The sequence below is a fragment of the Bombus pascuorum genome, chromosome 5, assembly GCF_905332965.1.
Source record: "Bombus pascuorum chromosome 5, iyBomPasc1.1, whole genome shotgun sequence".
Lineage (NCBI taxonomy): Eukaryota > Metazoa > Arthropoda > Insecta > Hymenoptera > Apidae > Bombus > Bombus pascuorum.
This window is the reverse complement of record NC_083492.1, coordinates 1,287,480-1,299,454: the sequence shown is the minus strand read 5'-3', so window position 1 is coordinate 1,299,454 and position 11,975 is coordinate 1,287,480. Positions and strand designations below refer to the sequence as shown.

The 11,975-nt window shown below is 34.3% G+C and overlaps 1 protein-coding gene across 2 annotated transcripts; it reads right to left on the bottom strand.

Moving 5' to 3' along the window:
* Positions 1 to 4,350: 4,350 nt before the first annotated feature.
* On the bottom strand, positions 4,351 to 11,630 carry LOC132906666 (ubiquitin-conjugating enzyme E2 Q2). Of its 2 annotated transcripts, none has more exons than XM_060959041.1 (6): positions 11,340 to 11,630; positions 9,217 to 9,561; positions 8,968 to 9,127; positions 8,703 to 8,854; positions 8,149 to 8,443; positions 4,351 to 7,700 (listed from the first exon to the last, which is right to left on the bottom strand). In XM_060959041.1, the coding sequence occupies exons 1-6, from the start codon at positions 11,499 to 11,501 to the stop codon at positions 7,669 to 7,671; spliced, it is 1,146 nt and encodes a 381-aa protein (XP_060815024.1). In that variant the 5' UTR covers positions 11,502 to 11,630; the 3' UTR covers positions 4,351 to 7,668. The 2 variants fall into 2 exon arrangements, with proteins under 2 accessions (XP_060815024.1, XP_060815025.1); XM_060959042.1 differs by lacking the exon at positions 11,340 to 11,630 and adding an exon at positions 11,139 to 11,279.
* Positions 11,631 to 11,975: the final 345 nt, after the last annotated feature.

The following is an 11,975-nucleotide window of genomic DNA, read 5'->3' as shown; positions in this document are numbered from 1 at the left end:
TGTTGCTGGCTGTAGATATCGTTTGCTGCTGCTGGGATATACTGCTGTATTTTCTTCTAATTTATGTATCGAGGAAGAAAAATATCGGAATTACAAATTACGGGGCGCCGGGATTCGAACCCGGATTTCTGAATATTCGTAACCAAAGGCGTTAACCACTACGCTATCGTCGTCCAATTTTAGTTGATGTCGAGTGGCGGTATTTGTTGTCGAGTGCCGCCACAGTATCAATAAGTATCATCGATTGTACATAATAACGATGGCCAATTTACGTGAAGATTCATTATACGCCCCTAACTCCAATGATAACCCGATGTATAGATATACGTATATGGATAATTCATAATTTAAGATTCAATTTTTAAGATTCAAAAATTGCAAGGTAGTTTAATAAAATTGATTTCGCAGAAGTGCTACTGTATTATTATAATAAGTCGTGTAAATTCTATAGACGCAATTTGTTTTACCGAAATATTAAAAGATTGAATCCAACGTACGATCCGTCTGAAATAAGATACGAAACTTCTTTTAGAAAATCATATTAAAATCGTAAGAAATAGCGATACGAAGAGAATAAACGAGCAGACTTGCCGGTGACGAGTTTTAAAAGTTTAAAAAGTACTTTTATCATTTGCAAGCATGTCATTAAGAAGTACAAGCTGAGTAAATATGTAGCAGGCAAACACTCCAACGTCAGAACACCAATTTAATTTGTACCTTTTCTAATTAGCAGCTTGTTTGTAGAATTTACCCTCGTTTCTTGAGATTAAACGTTAAATTGTCATTTTGTCCCCATTGCGAACTGTGATTTAAACAAAGAACGAATTTGTTTCTTAACCGTGTCGTAAGGAACTTGAAAGATATGCTTCTCCCACGAACAAGTATCCCTTGATTTACTAAAGCAAGAGAAAATTATGCGTTTCGATACGTTCGTCTTTTGTTCCTATCCTTCATCGTTCGTTTATTTTTAAAATAATACAGAACGGAATTTTTATTATTGAAAAATAGCTTCGTTCGTGACATTATTTCGAACGTTCTTCCAATCAATAAAAAGCGAAATATATTCTAAATATCTAAAGTTTTGCCTATCACAGTTTCGATACGATTCCATAAAAGAAACTCGAAGAAAGTAGAAACAGCGGATGTTTTGACATGATTTCCCAAATTTGTATTCTATTCACCTACAGTTTAGAAGATTCCAAGTTCCAACGTTAAAGTTTCAAGTGACCTTATCGTTGGTCACAACACGTACGATCTTTCGGAACAACTTTTGCATAAACAAATAAAAATTTACAAAGCTTCTTCGTTGACGCCATTGATTTTCAAAGCGCAAAAAGATGCTTAAATCGGTACTTCCAAAAATAACAAGAGTATAATTCTCTTAGAACGATACGATACGTACGGAAATATTTTTGTGCTTTTTAGAATTCTCACCGATGAATAAAATAACTCTGCAAAATTTCTTCGTCGTTTAGTAGCTCCATTACGACATTGTACTTTCTTTTCTTTTCTTTTTATACATGGGGAAATCCTCATGGACATCCGCCGCTCTTCCAGGAAGCGGCGAGGTAGTGTCAGGCTGCACCGACAAAAACCCCACGGTGGACCGCCTGACGCTCAGCTGAGTTGCCCCGGAACCTCTTTCGAATTACTGCCGGAGCACTCCTGCGTCTTCTCCTGTCTCAGGGAGTCATTCCTTGGTTAGTTCGGGCATTGGGAGGGACCACCCCTCTCAACGCTATCTCCTGGGCCGTCGTGCAAGTCTGAGGAGATCCAGATCCTCCTCGGCGTGTCGGCCCCTATGACCATCTAGGGTAGCGCAGGGCCGTCCTTCGGCGCGGAACCCTGCAAGGGAGAGATGCTGCCACCCTCTCCCGCTCTGTTCGTTCCTTTACGAGCATTACGCCTTCGCAATATGAACGGACTGCGAGGAAGTCTTGTTGCCCCCTCAGCATCGCTTTCGCAACTGACGAGGAGTGTAATCTCTCGCCAATCGCTAGCCGTAAAATACGACGCGGAGCCTCCCACGCCGGACAAAATTGCAACATTTGCTAGGTCGTCCTTGGTGACAAACCATAGTGGTGACAGGCGTTCGTCACCTCTCTTCCGATTTTCTGCAGGTATTCCCCGAATACTCCGTGTCCTGCGAGCACCTGCGTCATCCGGAAGGACAGCGGAAGTCTTCCGCGACCCCTCCAAGCCTCCCAATTATTACGACATTGTACTTGCTCGTTGATTAATCGAGTGGTTGTTCCATTGTTCGTCGTAAATTTTCAACTGTTCTCGTTCGCTCGATTCGTTACGACAAATCCAGGACATTTACGCGTTTAAAGATGAACGAATCTGAAATTAAATACTATCTAAGCTGCTTTGCAATATAAGCATTATCGATCGAAATACAATTAAAATTATCAAAAATCATAAATATATCCTTTTCGACAAAACGTTATTGAAGGCATTAGAGCAAAAATTGACAAAGAAAATTTTCTTCGTGTATCTTTTACTAAAAAGCGTTATTAATAAAATAAAATAAAATAAAAATACGCTATTAATAAACTAAAACCACAAAAGCAGAATTTACAACAGATGATATAAAAGAATCATATTTTTTTTATTATTATTATACGTATTATCTCATCCTTGAACAAAACGAAGGGGGAATGAAGAAAATTAACTGGCATCAAAAGAATTTTTACCTTTTTTACCTTTATTATCGAAATTCTTTATTTTCTGTGTCTCGTAGCTCTATGTGTAGGTGTGCATGTGTATGGAGTAGGAGTAGGAGAGAGAGACAAAGTATAATCTTCGTTTATACTAGAAATATCGAAATATTCACTTAACGAGATATACATTACGTGGCGGCTTATCTTTACTTTTCTTTCTTCCTAAGACGCGTAAGACCACCTTAAGATGATAAATCGACGATGAAGCGACCAGCGAGCCGATTTCACTTTGTTATATTAAGCGATTAACTTATTAATCGAATAGGCAGATACAGTGGATAGGGAAAGTCGTGTGTAATGATTGTTTTTTGTCTTTTTTCTTCATTTATTCTACGTACCCTATCTTTGTCGTTTTTTGTAAAAAGAAACTGTTTGGCTAAAAAGAAATTTGGCTAAAAACGATAGTCTAGTCCCCGTCCCTAATGGGGAAAAAAGATGAGTAAAAGAATTAACTCGTCAAGAACCGAGCAGTGAAACAACGTGCAAGAGTGGAGAAAGTACTGGAGAACGTAAGTAAAGTAACTTACAACGTTGATTTGTCGTTTGTCAGGCTAAATATATATTAGAAGACTACGCATATTGGCAACGCCGGTGTTCGATGCAAAATTCCTTATAGCGGCGCGAATAATTAAATTTGAACTTTATAAAGTTGTAGGATCTAAATGGAAAAAGAAATAGCGACCAAAAAAATATTACATAAATGCTTACAAATCCTTTTTATAATCATAATGTTAAAAGACAGAATTGAAATACAAGTAAACCGACCGCAAATAAATTGCAAATGGAATGTTGGCCCTTAATGGATTAAGAAAACTACTTTTTAGAAAACTTCTTAGAAAAGCACGGTGTCGGGAAAGCAAGGGAGAACTTGAGACCCTCTAATAACAAATTCACTATTTTTGCCACAAATACATTCGAAAACTAGGCACATTTATATTCGCAAATCTTTCTTCCGATCTATTTAACCGGAAACACCAGTATCGTCCTATATTTTACACGAAATCAAATACATAAAAAATAGAGCTTTCATTACGATACAGGCCGATCGTTTAGCGTTCGGTTACTCGCCCATAGCAATTAGAGAATAGAACATCGTAATAACGCACAAATCTTAAGAGTGGAAAAAGGAACGCAAGAAGTATTTTCATTTTTTTTTTAAACCAGTCTTCAAATCGACAGTTGATTGTAAAATCATGGTGAAAAAGTCAAAGTTTCGTTCAAACATATCGCATGTATACAAACTACTGTCGTTATTTAAGAAGCGAATCCGTAAAATATCATTTACTTTTACTTGCTACGCTTTTGTTTCAACGCGCTCTTCCTCGTTTTCTTTGTAATTACAACCAAAGAGAAATTCGATTTACTTTGATCAAAGAAACACAGTATATTTCCTTTGTGTAAATTATATTATAATTTCGATGCAAAAGTAAGGAGAAATTTTGCTTAATATCTTTCTATCGTTCATCGGAGTAAACCCCATCATTTGTAAGATATCTTTTTAATAAATTTTAACAAATAACAAAAAAGCCAAGACTTCGATTTGGAAGTTCGTGTATATTGAAATTTCTATTCGTGTATTTCATCGAATATTAATAACGATCAAATAAAAAATGCACGTACGAATAAATTTTACAAAAATTCTCATTACTTCTGCATCTACGAAGGAGTTCGTCTCGTTTAACAGCTAAGAAAAATGAGCACGAATTTACGGATAATTGATATAAACCATTAAATATAATTCGCTTTTAATCGATCTTATTACGTCGGTATTTCATCGGCTATTTTAGTCTCTCTAAGAACATCGAATGAGTTATATGAAAGAAAAAAGAGAGATAATAATAATTACTTTTATAATAAGAAGAAGAAACGTAAGAACGTTTAATTTTTAAAAACGGCTACTACCAACGATATTTGTAGCAAAAATATACAGGCCACGTGGCTGCTTACAATATACGCTCCGCAAATTCTTAAAAGGAAAGAAAAACTTAACAAACGCGAGAGAAATGAAAAGTTATTTTTCTTCTTTTTTGTTTTTTTTTTTTTTTCTTCTTTTGACAAAGAACATAACGGTTAACGACGTCAAAACAACCATCACTCAGTGTCAGTCAGGCGCGGCTGTACAAATCATTGATACCCACTGACAATGAGCTCATCGATTGTACACCTATACTTAAGAATCTAGATTTTATTACGAAACTGCTCGCACGAATTTCACAAACGATTTCTTATTTTCTTTTTGCTTTACTTTTTTCTTCTTTTTCCTTTAATTACACCACGAAAAAGAAACTATTGACCCATGCTACTTCGCTCGATTATTCCAATAATTATATTTACGGATGCATCGTACATGCGTTATTGCCAATAACATATGTACCGCTTCATCTTCGTACCGTTGTTTCTTGAACAACCTCACAGACATAAACTGGGATACATATTATATTTTCCCGTGCAATTCGGTGTGTCGAACATTCAAAAAAATTAGTTACAGTTATTTAAATTACACGATGAAAATATATTATTCGTTGAAATTCACATGCATTTCGAATTCATATTTTTTTCCCATTTACAGATACAATAGCGCAGTGATCAAACGAATCGCCGTTCGAACGTGTTTCGTCGACTAATTGATACAAATTTTCGTATGTACAACGTACGAAGATGAAACACAAGGAACGGAATATGTATATTTATATACACGAATCGGAGCATGTGTGTGAATGCATAATATGCACGCATGTAAATGTATATCTCTGTATAATATGACGTGTGTAATGTGTGTGTGAGTGTGTTTGCGCGCGCGCTCATGTGCGTGCATGCGTGCGTGCGTGTACGTGTGTCTGATGTGTGTGTATCCTTGTAAAATGTACGTCGCGTTTCATGTACGTATGTATGTATGTACGAAACATTTCGCATAGACGTTCTGGGAGTGGAATCAAGATATCTCGAGTATATGAAAAGCAATCGTTTTTAAAAATGTAGAAATTCGCTTGTTAATAAACGTATACGCAATAGTTTGGCCATCGGTCTTTGCCATACAAGGATAATAATTTTTATCGACTACTATCGTTAACTAGGGATGAAGTCATCGTGAAAAAAGAACCGGAAGTCCATAATTGTTTGTTTCTTTTATAGACAGGGGAACGATACCCGTTCAGTTAGAAGAAAATGTTTTTACGAAGAAAAACGCACGAGGATAGCATAGTCTCATAAATTTCAAATACATGTGCAATAATACATGTGTATATAATTTTTTTTTTTTTTTTTTTCTTAAGAAGCGGTAATTCGTTTTTCGCGATCCTAATGGTGCCTTTAATGTACGCGTGTTCGCTTGTTATGCCTTATCGTTTCCTTTAACTGGCCAGTGTAAACTCTACTGTGGCACAAAGAAATTTCGACGATTACTCGCGTAATTTCACGTTCAATACGTCGTGTAAATAGAGCTTCGATTGCAAATAAATTGTCACGATATATATTTATGTGTATATATATGTATATAGAATACCACTAAAAATTCGCTTGAGCGTACGCCCAACATACAGACCAAACCTTCATATCAATCTCAAGCACACATCAACCGCTTTGTAAACGATATAACAAAAGTAGCTTAACAAACGAAGCACACAACCAAATGGCGAATCCTACATTGTTTTGCATATTTTTATTTTTAAATTTAAGAAAAAATAATATGGACTTCGAAGAGAATTAGAGTTTCGAGAAATTAACACACGAACGTGTAATCTGTACATCTATACAACTCTTAACTGTGTAGTAGTCAATTATGTTAAGGAAATACATACTACCTAGTATTGCTATACGGTTTCTTTATTTATAAGAATGTTTGACAAATAAAACGTAAATTATAAAATATTTTGCAGAATGCAACCTCGAATAAAGTTTGGTTAAAGATTAAATATGAATAATTAGAAGGCGGACAACGTAAAGCATTAGAAATATATACGTTTATTATTTTAATATCTAACAAAATAAAAATGTAAAAAGTTTCTACTTAATAAAAGAAAATATATAATTTCATTAGTCTGTTAAATTAAATCATTCGTGAATAAGATATTTTCATCTTTTGCATTGTATGTAGAATTATAAGTAATACTATAAAGCCTCATTGTATGTGATGTTAATTTTCTTAAAATCATGTACTATCTCGAAATATTCTAGAACTGTGATGATTTAGTTGTGTGCTCGTTCACATTATCGAATCATGTTGATCAATGAATGAAAGCATCGAGTAAATACAAAAGGTAATAGCAAAATTCGCTTTACCCCCAGAAACATCGCTATTCTCATATCAGATTCGTTTACTGTCTACTTTTAACAAATGTATATGTCCAAACAAACTTACTTATGAATTGCACAATGAAAAAATTAAGATACAATAAGATAGAATGGAACGAATGAAAGCTCACAATGATAAAAAAACACTTAGAAAAATTGTCAATATAACTATCTAAGTTGATAATCGTCGTGTTCCCTCTGTTGAAAGAAAGGAAGCACGGATTGCGCAAACGCATTTTCACAGAGAATGTTTACACTGTTTCGTACGTACGTACAACATGTGTACTCACGAAAAGAGAACTAAGATTAATGTTATTTGGAATAATTATGATCCTTAGTAATTCCAAACGTAAGAATCAATTCCAGATAAAAATGATTACATCTCACATCCACAAATGCGATTGGCGATTTAATCACTAATTACTGAAAAATCTATGCATACATAATCAAACACTTCACTGTTTGCGCGGCAGCCTTTCCAGCTATTAAACGAATTACGCATTAGATTAATTCAGTATCTTAAGTTACCACCTAGTTAATGTTGTGTTTTGTGTATCAAATCATTATCGTAACAATTATTTGTTGGGCACACACCGAATTAAAGTCTCAGCTGTAAGCACGCGTCAAACTTTTCTTTCTCCGTGATTCATGTTCATTAGCCATCCTCTTTTGGAGGGGTAAACCAACCTATAAGAATATATAACAACATAATACTCTGTATATCGATATTTCAGAAAGAGATGGAAAAACATATACGTCAAAAGTAAAAGATTAAGAGCCGCGCGATACACAGATTTACTAATATAACAGAATCTTATAGGATTGCATCGTTAAATCTCAAGTTAGGAATGCAAATAATAATATAACGTATGAATATCAACGTTATATTAATGGAAAAAAAAAGGAAAGGAAAAAGAGAAGCAGTATATATTTCTAAAATTATCCTTCCAAAATTATTTCAATCGATATTGTTAAAGAAACGCGCATTAAAAAACATATTATATAATAACGATAATGAAAAATTCATTATCTAAATAACGCTAGACGTTAAATTCGTCATCTTCTCATCAAATATTCTTCCTATCGCAAAAGTTTGACATACACAATGAAATGAGAAATAAAATGACCGTCTTACCATTTTTTTCATGTATTTGTACAAGAGACTTGAATGACTGCTGTGCACGTGCTAGACTGTATTGACCTTGACCGCACACTTTGCTAGCACTACCTGGTCCTTGAAATTGTATGCGTGCTTTTCCCTTCACTAGTGTTGCTGAAATCTGCATGATGACTGCCTCCACTGTATAGGCTGAACTCCAACCTTGTTTCGTTAAGAGTTCCATGCAAATTGCACCTCCTATAAGGACGTAACCACCAGAGATCATGGGATGCACAACTCTGACAAATGGAGGTTCGAATGGGTAAGTTTCCTGCAATCACAACAATAGAGAAATTTTTCTTAATTTTACAAAATCAATAACCTAAATATCAATATCATGCGAATTAACAAAATTTCCAAAGTATTTACCAAACTACATTGATATCATATGTAATTAAAACATCAAGATATAATAAACAGATTCTTAAAAGTGACGATGTATTACTTATTATCTAAAACACAACTAGAATCAATAATTTTGATTTACACAAAATTCATACAATAAAAACACTTGCAAGTTAATGACATACCTTAAAAAGCATGTTAAGAAGAATACTGTCTTTGCCTTCCTTTTCTTTTAGAAGTATGAGATCGCTGTGTAAAGGTGAATCAGGATCAACACACATCAGCCTGACATTCCATTCATACAAACTGTCATTTACTAATTCTATGCTGTACATTCCTACAACAAATTTAAGTAAATACTTGAATATGTCGATAAATCTGCATTTTTACTCTATAACATGACTATTAAGCTGTCTTGATACAACTGTAGAATGAAAAACATGTTACTACCTTTTTTGAAACTGTCACTCCGATAAATGTCGCGCAATTCTTTCATAAGTCTGTCTGTGGCTTGCACACTGCCACAGACAGATCCTTTTAAGTAATCTTGTCTTTGATTTTGTCTCAACCTTTCTAACGTTGCAAGATGTTCCAATTCTATTTCTTCACCCTTAAAAATTCAATTTGTATCAGTATAAACCAATACAAATATAATCTACATATTAAAATAATCGTTTTATTTAATGTTAATTTATTTACCTTACTCTTTGCATTGGCATCCCCTTCGTCCATATCTAAATGTAGGTCTTCCTCCGCATCGCTTTCTTCGTCATCATCAATATCTTCTACATCTTCAGCTTCCATCCTTTGTGCTGCTTCGTTTGGTCCTCCTAAACGTAATGGATCCAAAGCTGTCCTTAACCGTTCAACATCGGGTGGTTCTGGTAATGAGTGGAGTCTACATAATTCTTTCAAGAGAATCCCAACTTGATTAATGACATGGTTGTCACGGCCTGTAGTAGTACTTAAAATTTGTACCGCATTTGTAACACTTGTTTCCTCTGATTCCGCAAACCAAACTGGTGGTGTAGAAGGATAGGTTTCCTAAGACATTCATTAAAGTTCATATATAGAGCTAAACGGCAATAATCTTAATTTAATTTTTATAATATGTAATATATGTAATGATATATTACTTTACATAATATTCAATAACAATAATGAATATTTATATAATATATTTCCATAAACTTGATAGTTTTCAATATTGCAATTAACTACTTTATTCAAAAAATATTATAATTTTCCTCGACGTAGTTCATTTGTTATTTCAACTAAAACAGAAAATTGTCTAAATATAAAATGAACTACTACTACTTTAAAGTATGTGTACAATAATAAAATCCTCTAACAAATTTAAAAAATGTTTACCAATTGTTATGCATATAAAAATTACTGACAAAAATTAATTACTTAATTAGGTGTTTAAAGCTGACTCATAAAGTAGAAAATATTTTATGATTCTAAAAAAAAAGGCTGTAATAAAAATGATAATAGACATGAAAATTCTTAAATTGTAAAATAGTTGTGCTCGACGATAATTCGTAAAATAAAAGATTACATTAAAAAGCAACTATAATACACGGCGAATGTTTATCGCGGTCGTATACACGATATTTAAATATGGATTTATCGGCAATTGTAGTTAGCTGAGCGTCGGTGCACGTCCATGCGTGTGCGTAACAGAAATCTCATATTATTAATTAGCAATACCAGACCATATTTTCTCAATAAAACAAATGAACAAAAATTGTCAATTTTGTAACAAACGAATAGATAAAACAAGAACAATAATACGTTTCACTAATATCTATTTGAATCAAATTTTTAAGTCCAACATTTGTTTTAATACACGCAAAATGAAAAGATAGGTTTGAATACGCTCGAATTGTTAAAACGCTAAATAATTTTATTCACAAGCGACCTTTAATGAAAGAAAAGGCAACTATTATAAATTTCGACTAGCATTCGGAGCTCCATAACAAAAGAAACATAGAGCGCAAATATTTTTTAAACACATGCGATTATACGCGATGACTTATTGTTTACACAGGCTGATAATAAAATTTCTGCATGGATCCGAATTTAAAATTAATCGCTACAAATTAATGAGCTCGACTCTAAATAATATAAACCGCTATATAGTAAAGAATAAACAATTATTTATTTTTAGCATTGATACGTTAACTATCATAGTTTCGGAGTAGTTAAGTGAAAATTGAAAGTAATTTCATAATAAAAAAGCGAACGATGATGGCAACGATGGTAAGAGGAACGTACATACATGGATATGCTCATTGTTATCTAATTTATCTATAAATATTATCTGGCGTACACAAAATTAGTAAGTAGTTTGGTAACCGTGATATAACTGTCTAAATGGCACCGATTCTAAACGAATGACTTGTTTGTTGCAAATTGCAAACACAAAAATGGACAGAGAGAACAGATACCATTACGAGGGGCTTACCCTCTATTTGTGACATACATTGACCTCTAGCGCAATATTAATTCGTCTGAAAATCTCCACGGAAACTAGCTGATTGAGGTGAGAAAGGATCGATCGTAACTACAACAAAACGTACAGAACAATAAGAAACTATGGAGAGGACAATGCGTACATGATAGACACGGTATACGTGCTCCCGAGCATGGCTCTTGTCAAAAGCCTCAAATAACAACACGACTGTTATTGTTTCTTTGTCCGATCGGTCGTAGACAGCGACGAAACTTAACACGCTATCCATATAAAAATGAAAATACTGTCGATTGTTCCGAATCGATTTACTGTCTCAAATCGCATCCATGCTTGGTACACTTACTGTAATATTGGCGTGTATTTCGTATTTCTTCCCATTTTTACCGACGAACCTGCAGCTGAGTTCGTCCACACTCGCAGACATTATCTGAAATCTCTCATGGCTCTTAGGGAAGACGGACTCAAGAGTTTTAATCTCCTGCTTAAGGGTGTTCAAACAAGCCATTTGGGGGAGCGAACGAACGTGCCGGACCCCAAATTTTTCGGCGGTGCTTGTTCCAAAAAGTACAGCAACCCGAAAGAAACACGACGTACCCGATGACTGCCCGACAAAATGGCGACCGCAACTGACCAATTCGGCCAGTCTCGTATAATTTCGTCCTCAATCGTCACAGATGGCAGCACTGAACATTCAAACACTCGTGACGTCTTTCCGGTACAGCTGAGTCCCGCTCAATGTGTTGTGGCATTTAAAACGAAATCCGGATAATACACAATTGCTCACGAAAGCATTCGTACGTTTATAAAAACGTATTATCAATATATTATTTATTGCAATTTCGTTAGGACGGTAATGAACACGACTATCAGAAATATATTAATAAAGTTCAAAATAAATCTAAAAATTTGTAAAAATATAATCACATATCCTTTATATTTAAAAATCAATGATTAAACATCTTATTAGTTGCAGAGCTCC